The 14,971-nt window shown below is 46.0% G+C and overlaps 1 protein-coding gene across 5 annotated transcripts in view; it reads left to right on the top strand.

The window, feature by feature from the left end:
- Nucleotides 1-14,971, top strand: part of LOC128893446 (homeobox protein homothorax) — a 442,757-nt gene that overhangs the window by 184,088 nt on the left and 243,698 nt on the right. For 4 of the 5 annotated variants that reach the window (XM_054154379.1, XM_054154378.1, XM_054154377.1 and 1 more), the window contains exon 8: nt 5,513-5,521. The exons of the other annotated variant lie outside the window; for it this stretch is intronic. In XM_054154379.1, coding sequence (XP_054010354.1) covers nt 5,513-5,521 — 9 coding nt within the window. The remainder of the gene's footprint in view (nt 1-5,512; nt 5,522-14,971) is intronic. 5 annotated transcript variants of the gene reach the window in all.

Genomic DNA, 14,971 nt, shown 5'->3' with positions numbered 1-14,971 from the left:
AACGATCCGATCGGCCGCCTTGCATTCGCCGAAGACGTCCCGTGGACACGCTCGCGAACGATCGATCCGAGACCGCTGCATCCTAACTATGGGTTCGTTATTAAAAGGCTTCCAGGAGGATGGACACTCTTATCAACTTCTAGGAGAGGGTCTGGACACCTCATGCAGTTGTCGTTTCATCAAATAGTTGTTTCTTCAGCTTAAGAAGACATGGCTCACATTCCTATTCAATTCGTACACTACATCTTTACCGATATCAACCTCATGTACTCAATACATTCAAGCTGAATCACTCACTCTCAGCACGCACTACCTTGCCCGCACTCTGCGTCCGTATCAATCCAGCCGCGTCCAAGAAAGTCTCTCACAGCTTCGAGGGACCAACGCGTCAATTGAACCAATTAACCGGATCCACCAAGGCAGCGGGGAGTAGCGAAGTGTCGTCGGCGCCGCAAGTCGTACAGTACATCGAAGTGAGACGTTAAGTACGTTTCGCTGGACCCACAAATTCCCATTAGGCGATCTCCTGGCCCCCTGGGCCCGATTCTTCGGGACGGTGTTAAACGCCAGCCGTGTTTTTCGTCGACTGTGCCGCCACGGCGTGTTGAATTCGGCGGATTCCAGGCGTCGGGAGCGGGCTGCCAGCCATTGTCACCGTTCGTCCATATTAGCGGCGGCTTCACCGACGGGAGGAGCCGTGGAGATTAATTAGGGACGATGTTTTAGCAGCAAAAATGAGACCGGGGGCAAGAAACGCTGACCATCGGCAGCCGCCACAGCTCGCGCTAACTAACCGACCGACGCCAGCGAGCGGAGCGGGCCTCCTCGTCACCCCTGGTAGCAAGAACGTGCTACAAATTAAACCTGGATAGGCGGGAACCATCTCGAAAATTTGGACCGTCTGTAGCTTCTCTCCCCTGGATCACTTTGCGCGCGGCTGAGGAATTCGACTGGATCGATTCAGGCGTTTAATTGGGCATTATCGAGTGACCAGGGTAACATGTGCTGGGGAACATTTTGAGTCGTATGATAGGTACAATTCATCATTTCTATAATGGTATAAAAGTGGCAGGTCCTCTCAGACTTCAGAGCAGCACTACTCTGCCATATGATAGCAGAAGCTTGGACCGATGCTGCAATAGACATTAGAGAGGAATGCAGTACCAGCTCGTTAACTAACGTTCGAGCAACTAACAATGGCAGGTACAACTTGGTGCGGTATTGCGGAACTGAGACCGAACTTGAACTAAATAGCACGGATTGGAAATTGATCTTCGACTGATTGACCGAGATTGAGTCTGACTTGGCACAGATTCAGTGGGTGGGTGATCTATACATTAACGATATATCACAGCTGGTGGCATGAACTAATGCCGACTTGAAGGTACGGATTTTGATGTCTGGAAGGATCAGAAAATCGTGTAGTGGAGTATGAATCAGGTCACAAACATAGGATGATTCAGGACATGAGTGACATAGTTCACCTAATATGAAAATCCACGTTCACGATATCTACCTCTTCAATTGTCTACTCGAAGTGTATGAAAGTCCCCAGAACAAGCTTGAAATCATCGTCAGAAATTCATCTTGCACGAGGCAGCGTCGAATTTCGGAGATCGACCTCGTTCAATGATTTCGACGCGGATTTCGAAACGGGCAGTCAGAGGCGATCCATGAATACGTCGGCGTCCGTCGCGGCGCTCAGACGTGGGCTCTCTTTTGGCAGCGTCGGAACGATTACCGTCGGATTTATCGCGCTCGTTCCGTGTCATCGTGTCATTCATCGCGCGGTCTATTCGGATCCGCTCGCCGTTTTATAGACGCGCCGCCAATTTTCACCCCTGACCTGTCTCCATAACTTTCTGTCTATATTTAAGACACCCGTATTATATTTTATATCTATCCCCAGCATTCCCTCTCCCCCGCAACGGAACTCTAATTTATTCCAGCGACCGCGAGGCTCTATCTTTCTTCTCGCGCCTTTAATTAAGCAATATTCTATTTGGGGCCTGATTCATGATTACCTCCGGAAGTCGAGCCCTCTTTCCCTCCTCGAGACGCTCGCTAATTATGGTAACAGAAACCTGGTGGTTTCCTGGCGGAATTTAAAGTACGTTTCGCGCGGTAGGATAAAAAGCAACGCGATGGCCTGAAGTATTTAGTATGAAACGATGAATGAATGGTATGGAAATGTGGTACGAAGATACGATTGTGTTCCTTAGCGTGTGGAGGAGTGTTTTAGGGCAAAGGAGGTGTGGAGACAGGAAGATCATTATCGCGAACCTTCTATTATCCTAAACTTAACCGTGACTGTTTTACAGTGCATAAAGCCACATTCCCATTTATCCATTATATCACACTCTCGAAATATTTTCTCCTGAATGGTCGAAGCGCCTCCTACGTGTCGAAACGAACCACTCTCGGTGCTCCTTAGGCGATTTTCACGATCCTCGCGTGGGAATGTGGCAGAAGAGTGGTACCAATCCGCGTAAAGAGGCGTGTATCGTAGAATGGTAGCTTCTCCTCGAGCGGCTTAGGCAGCTATAGGGCAGGAAGCGGTCTCGCCGGCGCTTTTATCGATCGATTTGCCGTGTCGATCGGCAGCCGGGGCGCTAATGGGTTAGTCAGCTCGAACACGACTCGAGGCACGGCTACGTGCAACGAGCCGTGCCGACGCGGGAGCGTGCGAAAAAGTCTGACGTCCCCCATTCCGCCCCTCGCGGTGCTGGCTGGGCCTGCAACATATGTAAATGGCGGTCGGTACGCGAGCACCAGAACGCACACGGTCGGTCCTCGCGTGTTCCCTGGACTCGTTTGCCAAGGCTCGTCGCACGGTACCGAGCTATCTCGCTCGCGGAGACACCGAGTCGCGCCTAGGAATAATAAATAGAGATAGACGAACGCAGATAGGCGGCCACGGGGCACGGGAAGGCCTCGTGTCCTGCCCACGCGGAGATTATCTCGAGGAATTATGAGTGACCGCTCAGGCTTCTAGGTTATGCAAAGCCGCGGTTATCGACGCCGCTCGTCCGTGAAATGGTCCACGGACTGGATTGGCGGGAATTAGATGATCCATGGATGGTTTAGGACCAGTTTGATACGGTGGATCGAGGATGGGAGGAGTGGAGTAGGAAAGAGATGGTGAAAGTGGGAATGGAGACTCGAAGGCTGATCTGAGTGGATGGTATCGCTTTTGTTACGTGATCTGATGAAAGGACTCTCTGTACCTGGACTCTTTCTGAAGGTGATATAAAGTGGTGGGTTATTGAGCATCATGTAAAGGATCTTCTGATAGATGGACACAAGTATCAGAAGTTGATCTCATCATCCTTCAAGTTGTATCGCTGTCCAACACCGAGCACAACATGCCTAGATCGCATAGTCGAATCGCCGCTAAACGAGTGGACCGCTCGAGCGGGTCTCCGTTGGTCGCACGCGTCGGTTGTCTTTCCTCGTTTTCTTTTTTAATTACCGGTAATGTATGAATCGCTGCGATCTCGCACGGGCCCGGCGACGGTAACAATAGAAAGAAGCGGTGCAGCCGACGCCAGTCGTCCGTGAAATGCTCCGCGCGGGCTGTTTCGAGCGTCGAGCGGCGTGTTCAACACGCTCGTTGCTCCGTTGCCTTTATTATCCCGTTGTTCGGCGATCGGGCGCGCTCATTTTGTAATTGCCGGTATCTCGAATGGCGATCGTGCCAGCAACGATCGACACGAAACTCCGTTGCATTGGCTAATCGCTGGGAAGGCGATTATTTCCGCGAGCTGGTGTCTGCCGAGGTCCAACTCTGATCCTAAATGTTCATGGTTTCAGTCTGAACATTTCCTACACATCCATATGATTGACTGGTAATGGACAGTCACTGTGTAACTGAAATTTTTAGATAAATTAATTTTCTTTTTTTTAAATATCTTAATTTGAAGAGAAAATTTTCTTCGCTTTCTTTGGACATGGGTAATCGTGTAAATTGTTGCTTTAGAAATTATTATGCTCGTGGATGCAGTCTATTAGAGATTCGATCAGGGACTTTTACTCTGTGTAGCAACTCTCGAGAGTAGAATTCTCAAGTGGACACCTACCGTAATGCAGTCTCCCTCTGTCTGCTTCTTTGTACGTTTGAGGTAAAAAGATGCGCATCGACGGCTACTGGTCGTACGTTTCAATTAGAAGCAACGAAAGGCATTCGCGTGGAAACGGATTTTCGCATTTTTGCAACCGGCAGAGGGTAGCGTCGGTGCCCCGGATAATTGCGAGCCGTATGGCGCACCGTTGGAGAAGAATGCCATTCGCGCTCTTAATTCCCTTTTGCACGGGTCGCGGAAAGTGCGTTTTTCGTCCTGAACCGCTCTTTAGCGCCGAGAGGGCAATTAGCTCTGGAATTAGCCGAGCATTCTGCCGCGCGGTGTCCGCATTGGTCTTCTTCTTTGCGCATAAAGTCATTCGACGAGGATTCAAGGACATTGGAAACCGATTACCCAGCAAATGGCTCTGATTCGCGAGATACTTCGTATATTTTAGATTCTCAGTTTTGATTATAGTCGACACATTGACGGAGTATCGAGAAATAATAAATTAGAGGGTCACGGCACATGGTACAGATTTATGGCGAATAAAACCGACCTACAGCATTTCATTCGTCGCGTTTATTGGATTGAACAGTTAAATTTGTAGTTATCCATCGGGAAATAAATATGAGTGGGTAGAGGGTGACTCTACGTGTAAAAGTTAATCGAAAATGTAGAATAGAGTTATTCGATACGAGCCTTCGTTTTCGAGAAAATCGATTTCGAAAATTGGTTGAGAGCTGGCTGGGCGTGTCTGTCTATTGCTGGCTGTTTCTACTTGTGGTGAGGTTTCTCCAACTATTAAGAGTGGTGTAATGTTAACCGTTTCCATCGATTTTATTATATTTTGGTTGGTTAATAAGTAGGTAAAGTTGAGGCAGGTCGGGTTGAATATCACGTTATTATAATTATCAATATTGTAGGTAATTTGTAATGATGAGTGAAACGATTCAGTGATTTCATTTGATTTGACAAGTAAATAACATCTGATGAGTAGTTAAAAACAATTGAAACAGATAATGATACCACACATCCGTCGTTAGTCGCAAATGCCATCGTAAGTGGAAGTAGTCGGTAATGGACAGACACGTCTGCCTCATACGAGCCCGAGGAATTTTCAAGATCGCTTTTCTCGAACATACAGCTTTACACCGAACAAATTTATTGGACACTATTTATTTATTTGGAATTCTTAATGGACATTAAAATGTTTAAATAATTACATCAATTATTTAACATTTTTAATCATATAATTCTCCTTCGGATCATAACAAGTAACTTTAGACCTAGAAAATGTATAAAAAATACTTGTACGCACTGAGTTAATACTCAAAATTATTCGAATTCTCTTAACAATGAGGCGATCGTGGGAATGGTAGTTAGTAATGATCGACGGAAAACTTTGCGGACAAAATTCGACTAAAGCTTCTCTCTTTCTTTTGTTTCAGACGCCATGGGTAAGTGGACAGGAATTCTCTTCTCCTTCGCGTACTTTCTCCTCCCGCTTCTTCGTCCTCCTTCTCGCTCGTCCGGGGCAGGGTAACTGACATCGTCGGTAAGCTCGACACGATCGAGTCGATCCTTTCGGCGCACGGAAATCCCTCCGTGCAATTGCCGCGCACGCACTTTAACGATCGTAATTAACGAAGCGGCTCGGTACACTTGTAACTCCCGCGTCGCCTCGGTTTTCATGCCACACGGTCACCCGTTCGAGAAAACTCGTCGGACGAACGATTTAATCGGCGATCTTGGGGACACCGCGCGTAGGTACAGTACGCGCCAGTATTCCACGATTTTTCAAATAATAATTGGAGTCGCAGCTCCCTGACAAAAATATATTTTGCATAATTACACGCTTTGGGAAGCTGATTTAACAGTAATTTCAGTTCTCGATATGATAATGCCTGCAATAATAATTGAATAAAAATGATGGATGCCTTTCCGAGCATAGTTATTAAGGTCAGTTTTTTAACTGTTTTTATTTATGGGGTTCCTCGGTGTTTTTCAAAGTTGTTCGATTACAACGCGAGTAAGAAAATTTAATGAGTTTTGGTTTTATAATGAAAAGGGGGAATAAGTATAGTATTAGTCGAAATGGAATTATGGAATCAAGGAAATGAGGGAACCGCTTGGATTGACTGAAATGCATATTGAATTTAAAATGAAAATTGCCTAGGCAATCTCTTCGATTGATGATTCCGTTATTCCGTTAGCCTTTGAACTTTCATTTTCTATTTCTGGACTGAAACCTAGGTAAATATTAAATGTTCTTGGTTCATGAAACATTCACAGAGCCTTGATACTTATTGCAGTAGGAACTACGGGTAATTAACTGTTACTACGTATATTCCACAGTTCTGTTCAGAATTTTAGTAAGATTTTTCCAATAAAATTATACACAGCTCTTTGTTCGATTTTTATTCGCATCGAGCACGACCAGGAATAAATTAATTATGTATTTTTAATTTTTACTAGGAAACAAGAACTCGCGTATCGAAGTCTGCTACATTATGCACAATTGTGGCCCCTGTACTTGCGACTTGCACAGAAAAAAGAACTAGTTCACATTTCTTAATCATATGTTAAACCGATTCAGAAATTTCAGAAAAAGTACTCGAGCGGATACGGATCTCTATTAGCATCAGATCAAATTAACCTTACAAGATCAATTCTTGGTTACCTGTTCACCATCAATGAAATCGATCGTCGAATAATTTAAATAATGATATGCTGTAATCATTTTTTAATGGAATATTATTATTTGAATTATGCATCAACCGCTTCTTTTCATTATATATACACGTGTTCGTTAGACGTTCCAGAGCATTGATTTTCTTCAAGTATTATTTTTTTACTGTTAGCGACAAGTTCTCTTAGAAGAATGACAGGGACTGTACTCCCGTCGTCGAGCGATCTTGCTACCGATCCGCTTCAGGACGTTTCTTCGGCTCTCTCCTCTCTCGCGCGCGCGGCGCAGTAACGAGCCACTCTAGCGGCTTAATTAGATTAATTAGATTGCAGTCGAGACGGATCACGCGTTTCGAGATCTGTCGTGATCTCTAATCGATTCTTCAAACGTTACATTTTCATTTCTGCACGGTTCGGCGTCCTTCTTCGATCGATTCAATAATCTAAAGTATCCGATTAAAAAAGAAAATAAATCCATCAGCTATTGATCCGTAACAAATCATTTTCTGATCAGGAGATGACTAAAATTTTTTAATTTTCTCATTATTCCATTTAGATCGTTTAGTAAACGTAATTAAAAATCCTGTCTTGCTCGATTTCGCTCCGTTCCAGTCTCGTTGTGCGATTGTTGTCCTTTCGCTAGTCGCAACGCGCATTCATGAATAGGTTTTTCGGTCGTCGTATCGGCGTCAGCCGCCGCGCATGCTAATTCTCCTAAATCGCATATCAAAACCGTAATCTACCGTACACGCGGCGCCGTGGAATCCTTAACGATGTAATTAATATGTAAACTGTAAAATCTGTCCGCCAGAGTCGGCTCCTATAAATATGTATGCGACACATCGCCCTGGTGCATTCTTCATTATAGATCGCTCGCCATGGAGCGCCCGTCGCTTTTTTACACTCGATCCTTTACTTCAATGTGTCTCGAACTGTCCTCCACGGACCCCTGGGGTATCCATCCTGGAATAAATGGCGAAACTAAAAGAATATTTTACAATACGATGGAGACAAAAAGTTTCCAGTGTAGAGAAATGAGGAAAATAAAAGTCTCGTCAAATGGGACTTTGTTTAGAATTTTAATTCAAGCGAAGATGCACATGAGAAAATATTTAAAGCTTCTTTTGAGAAATGCTTTATTTCTGAGGAAAGAATGTGAAAAATTTACGTTTCTCGTGTTATTCAGAAAATGGCGCGGATGATTAGTAGAGAAGGTGATATGAACGAAGTTATCGATCACTTCATCCTTTAAATACGAGATTACCTAGAGTGTGTATTGATTATTCAGAGTTTTTTTGTCACAATGGAAAATATTGGATGGAGTTACTCCGAGAGCGGTATAGGAAATCGTTGAACGCTCGATCGCATAGTCTCTAATCTTGGCTCGATTCATTTAGGAGCGAGCTGTCTGTTTCTATCGGGATCGTCGATAATTCTGTGCGATGAATGAGACATGATCGAATGGAAAGAGAAGCAAACGCGCGAAGTTGGTGTGAGACATACACTCGTTGAGTATACGAATCACCGGAGTGGTCACAAATTCGAATAAAGAAAGATTCGATAAGTAGACTAGCCCGAACTCTCAACTGAGCCCGCACAAAAACCTTCCCCGCTGAGCGGACTTTTTGGTCGTTAATTAGTTGCATTTTTTTACGATCCCTCGCCGAAGGAACAAGATACAGACGAAGGATGGGAGAAGGTAATGGAGGAAGGAAAGGAGGAAGACCGCGGGCTTTGGTGGCGCGATTTAATTTTTTAAATCGCGCGCAACCTCTCTCCTCGCATAATGTTCGCCATTGTGCGGTCCCCAGCTTTTCTTTGATCTCTTCGCCATGAGCTCCTTGCACGTAATAACCCCCCACCTATATTTATTTACTTCAAACAAAATTACAACACACAACAAAATTCATTTTACAGTACATTTTTCAATTGTATGAATTAAACAGCGAAAGGATTAAGCATAATCACCAGTCGCTCACCTAAGTACGTATTCATTAACTCCCGTGTCGTGGGAGCGACAGGTTACATCCCGATGCCAGTGACTCCTTCGCATTGTGTCGAATTAGTTGCGACTCGATCATCCCGTCTCTTCGAGGATAATTAAAAGAGCATTTCAGGGTCTGGGGTTGATGATCCTGGGAAAGTCGCAGCTGTCTGGGAATCCTTGACTCGACGTCCATTGGGCAGGATATAACTATAAATGCCGGTAGTATACCTTGATATTCTCTTGTATTGCGCTTAGCAGACGAGCTTTGTCGTCCTTAGATCAACTCACCCAAAAATCGGCATAAGGAAACCTCGTGCGGCCGGGACGAGGGGGAGTGAATCAGAGGAGGAGAGGGTTTAATTAAAAAAATTCAGTAGCCTCGGTAAATGAGGAAAATTAAATTTTACGGGCTCCCGAGCGCGGTTAATCCCGAGGTTGCTCGTATTTATCGGAAACTGGTGGCTGGATCGCGTCTGACGTAATAGGAACGATTTTCGGGAAGGATCATCGGCCCCCGATAAGATAAGCCTTTACGTTGCCTCTTTTACGACCTGCATGCCTGTCGACGTTCTTCGACACCTCCGATCCATCCAGACGCTCTTTCCGCCTCCGGTCTTGTCCTTCCATCCTCGATTTCGAGCTGTTCTGGTAATGGCTGCCTGTTTGTCGGATCGCGCAACAATTAGAATGCAAATCTACTAGGTCCCCGACGCGTGTAAAACTCTACTCTCTCTTTCTCTCTCTCTCTCTGTTGACTGCGGAGAGCCGTAAAATTCCGGGGGTTCCGGTATAAATCAGCGCGATGAAAATTAGTCGGCTTGGCTGGGTTTAATTAATTCGCGCGGCGGTTATTTTACCGTCGCCATTTTAAACGGCGGGCTTTACGAGGCTGATTGCTCGACGACGATAATTTCCGAACGGATTCCCGGTAACGAGACACCGGAGTTGTTACGAATATTGTTATTAAGCGGCTCGGGAGCGTTCGGGGCGTCTTCGAGCGATGTTGTAATCTCGATTGGTCGAACGCTGATTAGACTTTTACGGTCGTCGGAATGTGTCAATAGCGGTGGCGCGAGTATAACGAGGACGATCAGGATTAAATTTAACGGGCGTGAAATTCTCGCGTGCTTTGGGAGACCTCGATGCCGCGAATTCGAGGAGGAGCGAGCCGTTTGGGAGAATCTCTCCAGTGACGGAACGTTTCCTGTCGCTTTATGCCGTTTTAAGTGCTTGGTATAGTTCTCGATACATTGCAGTTTGATGAGCAGACAATATCATGTGAGAAAGATCCTACCTTTCAGTTTACTACAAATTTCTTAATCCTTAATATACAAAGTCAGAACTTGTACTCGTTTCTCTGAAATTAATTTTTAAAACGATTTGGGAGCAATTCGAGTGCCTAGTGCCCCCATGACGCGAGCAGCAACGGTTTGAAGATACGGAGATTCTTAAGAGCGGAAATACAATGGTATTAAAGTAGGTTTTACATCGGCCAGGAATGGATACGAGCCGGTTAGCGTCGATCGTAGCGGGGATTTTCCTCGCGCGCGTGTATCGCCCCTTGGATTTGCCCTTAATAGCGATTCTTACGAGTTCCGAGACACCGCGGAGTTTTTCGTTGCTCGAATGGTCTCTCGAACGACTGTTTGGTCGGTTTACACGAGGAACGAGCACCCAGTTGCCTTTGCTTCGCTCGTAATATTTATTAGGCGATAAAGGCGCGAATGAATTCGCGCGAGACATAGACAGGGGCTCTTAATAGGTCCTCGAGGCGCGAAATGCGACACGTTTGTTAATCAACCTTATATTTATACAAATATACATTTGGAAATATCAATTCTACCATTTAATTTAAACAAATTTCTTCAATAGACTGATTGTACGTATTTATAAGAAGTATTTGCCCCAATTTCATCCCTTTTGCTCAAGCCAATCCTTTCAGAAATCTTCTTTACTCGATGAAACTATAAAACTCGTGCCTCTATTTACTCTCAAGAATTCTTCTACGATTCTGCTCCAAAATATTCGCAACATTTTCGCCAATTTCCTCACCAGAGCAACCCTGGGACACGCATCCTCCCCAGATGAAGTTGTGGTCGCTCAACAAATAGATTACGTGCCTCGTCGAGGGTGTTCCTCGCCACATGCCACTCACGTACTCCTCTTCCAAAAATTGCAACGCGTTAGCCCCGAGATCCGCTAACCATTCCATTATTAAATCTACTCCTGGTATTACCGTATGCCGCGCGAAAACTGGGAGAGGGCCGACCGAAGGGGGCCGACATTAACATTCAGGATGCGTCGAAGCTATCGAAACGGCGGAGACGGCAAACGGCGCGATTCGTCGCGGAAGATGCTAGATAGATTAACCGTAATAATTTCAGAAATAACCTACGATAGTATAACAGTGTAAACACGAAGAAACTGCATTTCCACGCGACTCACTTCGTTTACGTTCACGAAATTTAATTCCGTGCGAGACACGCTCGTTCCACTGTTAGACATCTATTGAGTCTTCAAGAAAGACAGATTATGGAGTATTAACGAACAATTTTCCGAATAAATTTAGAAACCCTAATTGCTAATCACTCACTCCTTTCAACAGTCTCGTGTGTGCAATTCGCAGATTTAAATTCCCATTACAGTAATCACACGTTCCTCGTTGAAGTTGCCCATTTGTCAGGCTCACCGACGACTGACGTAGACCAAAGCTGCGCAAGCGACGGAGGTGTTTCATTAGAAGCCTTCGAATAATCAACGATCGTCGCGCGATACGGCGCGAATTTTTAACGCCTAGACGCGTCATGAAAATTGCGCGTCGCCGTTCGACGGCCTGGGGGCAGTTGGAAAAAAGAGTTAATTATCAGGTAGAATGTCGTTGGTAATCGTCGCGTCGCCCGCTGAGGCTCACGAAAGCGGCTCGTTGCTTCCTCGTTGGATTTTACTTTCAAATAGCCGAGCGCGTTCTTCTAAGATTGCAATTCGCGATGAGTGCACCCCATTACAACTCCGCGTCCGAGGCCCAATTACGTCCCGGGGTTTAATTATTCCACGTCGGATCTCGTTCGTCAACACCCACATTTCAATTCGAGTAGGACTCGTTGACGAAAGCCTCTGTCAGTAATATGCCGCGAATGCGATATTACAGGGTGCAACGCGTTAATTTTATCTGAGGAATCGGTGCACAGATATGACAGGACCCCGTCGACGGCTGCAGTTCCACGATAAATCTCCGAGGCCCCTCTCGTTGTGCCCCCACCGTGTCGGCCGTCCGATCGGCATGCCCCGCCGCGGTAAAGAACAGTTCCGAGCGGCACGATTTACCGGCAAAACGAGTGGAACCGTCGCGAAAAACCGGAACGTTCCTGACGGACGGGTGACTAAATCGACCCTAAAGTAGTACCGTCGCCCGACACAAAGAGACACGGAGGCCTATGAACCAAACGAGGAGAGAAACAGACGTAGCCGCCGTATGGAAGGAGGTGGCGGTGGTAGCCTCGGGGGCCTCTTCTTGTCGCTGCCCCCTGTTCCCCTCAGAAAAAGTTCGCGCCTCTGATCTCACCGCGCGAGAAGGATTTAGAGTTGTTTATCTACTTATTATGTCAGCCCGGGCTAATTGGGCATATTTGAGGATCGGTCCCCGAGCGGATGCTCGCACGTATCCAGTATAAAAGAGGTCGAGGCAGGCCCCCTCTCCCTATCGTCGCAGGTTGCTCCACGTTCGTGGCATTTCGCGGGGGCCCCACGATTACAAGGGGATAATGTCTGCCCACGGAAGGAGTCCAATCCTCCCTCCACCGCCTCTCTGTTTCAGAGCAAGAACGGTCGCATAACTTTCGGCGATCATGACTCCCGGTCCGCCATCCGTCTTTAGGGAACTATCGCGCCATCAAGTATCCTCCGGGCCCCACCGATGCCGTTTTTTCGCCCTCGGATACCCGGGTGCTCCGTCTTTTTCTCCGTCCACGACTCCGTTTCGGAACGGGTCCGTGATCCGCCTCGGCGAAAGATGCATCGCTTCATTCCGCGCCGACGGACGCAGATTCGGGGGCTGGCCGCTACCGAGCGGAACGGAACGGAATGTCCCGCTCGGTGTGCTCTCTGGGAGCATTATCGGTGATCGATCTCGAAGGGTGCGCTCTACTCGGCCGAAGGATCGAGGCTGGATCACGGAATCGTCGCTGATACCACCGTTCCGCGTTCGAATTCCAGCGGGCCGTTCACGCGCGCCTCGCCGCGCCGTCCCGATAGCGTTTTTCGGACCCCACGGTTTTCGAAAGGGCCCCCGCCGTTCGAAACACGAGATCCGTGAGATAATTCGTGGTTAGGCTACCAGGCGACCCCGTTCGTGCACGGTTTGGCAGCTGGCTGGAACGTTTTTGGAGGTGAAAGAGAGTTCAGATTTTTGGGGGTTTATTTCTTAAATTAAGCAGCAATTAGAAGAGGATGCAAAGGGAAGGGTAATTGATCATTTAGGCTTTGGAGACTTGAAAATGAAGTTAATGATATTGTGCAAAGCAATGATTGTAAGAAAAAACTTTGTTACTGTAAAGGTGATTGTGACTATTGATTGTAACAATATAAAAATTATTAAGATATTATAGTAGAATATGAAATAATATTCTTTCTATGAGATTTTTATCATTACATAGTATTTCACTGGTTTCATCTCGGATGATGTCCTTTAGCCTAGGTAGACAGTGCCAGATGCTGACAGTAATCCACGAGAATATATCAACGACACTCTGTCGACGAGGAAGCATTATTATGTCGTGTTAGCGATGTTCCGTGGATGCTGAGACAGTCATTTCGCGACTTTGTTTAGAGGAGGAACTCGAAGAGCCACTTACGAAGGATTATATTATATTTAATTAATTCTGAACTCTCAAATATAAATATTAATCTATAATATACAAGATCAAGGTTTAAGTCAAGAAGAATCACTTCAAAAGTAGGAAGTGCACAGTATTAAAATACTTGCACCGCCCCAGTTTGCCAGCAAATCATGCCTGCACGTCAATCAGGTGCAATTCAGGTTGGTTTAACGGCCTCATAAAATTTCGCGACACGATTCGCCACGCTCCTAAAAAAAGGCCCGTCAACCCTTTCGAGTCCCCTTACAAAGGGCGCCGAATAAACGTCCAGATCCGTTTCCCAAAGCGGCGATCACTCGAAACTCGAAGCAAACGCTTTCGTGATTAGGCGAAACAAGAATCGATCGATTCGGCGCGTTATGTATTGAAGCGGGGCGAGGACGAAAGGTCCAGGATAACCGTGTCCAGAACAGTAAGGGCATTCGGCTCCCTATAAATCATTTTAATAAACTGCCTTGCTATACATGTTCTGTCCAGTGTTGGATAAGACTTGATTCTTCCTTGAGGAAGCTTCTCCTAAATGAATATTTCTAGTGAAAATGAAAAGAAAATAACTTGGTAAACGATTTTCAAGTTTAGTCATATATTTTTTAGAAAATATATTCTCAATTAAATTCACGTGCCAGAGTTAATGAGTGTAAATTGGGGATGATATGCCGTCCCTTTTGGGGATTGCAACATGTTTTCGACCTCCTCGAATAAATATAAACGCCTGACGTGGCTTCCGTTCATTAATCTCAGGTATTTTCACTTATTCATCGGCAGATGTTTTCAGTTGCCTCTTTTAATTCTCACTATCACTCACGATAAACGTCAGGCAGGTGCACGCTACAATTTTCTACTCTGTCGACGCCTCATCATCGTAAGGGGCCTTGTCCTCTACGACAGTTCATGGCCCGTTTATATCTTCGTCACTGTTCAACGGCACTCATAAAAATTTCGACGAAATCTGAAATACCTACTCTTGTAAAAACTCTCGGGGTCTTTTACGAGTGTCTCGCGTGGGCGTGTGCAACAAACGGGTCCCCGTTTTGCAACCAACGAGTAATTCCCCAATCGAGTCTCAGAAATGGCCCACGGTTTCGAACGCGCGGCATATTATCGGCGCAATTATCCCCAAAGGAATTAACGACATTCTTATCGCGAGTACTTGGCCTCGTCCCCCACCTTTATTATGCTCGAGTAGGTCCCTAGAAGAGAAGAAGAGGTGGATGGGGAAACTGCTACTCTGTTGGACAATTTATCGTACAATTAGCACCGTTTATCCGACCACGCGGCGGAACATAAACCCGAAAAGGTAGCATATAACCGAGACGACCGGTTTAATGACAATCTACCGTGACGTCTCCGTAGATCGG

The sequence above is a fragment of the Hylaeus anthracinus genome, unplaced genomic scaffold (genome assembly GCF_026225885.1).
Source record: "Hylaeus anthracinus isolate JK02 unplaced genomic scaffold, UHH_iyHylAnth1.0_haploid 3, whole genome shotgun sequence".
NCBI lineage: Eukaryota > Metazoa > Arthropoda > Insecta > Hymenoptera > Colletidae > Hylaeus > Hylaeus anthracinus.
The sequence above is the reverse complement of the archived record's forward strand: the minus strand, read 5'-3'. Positions and strand labels throughout refer to the sequence as shown.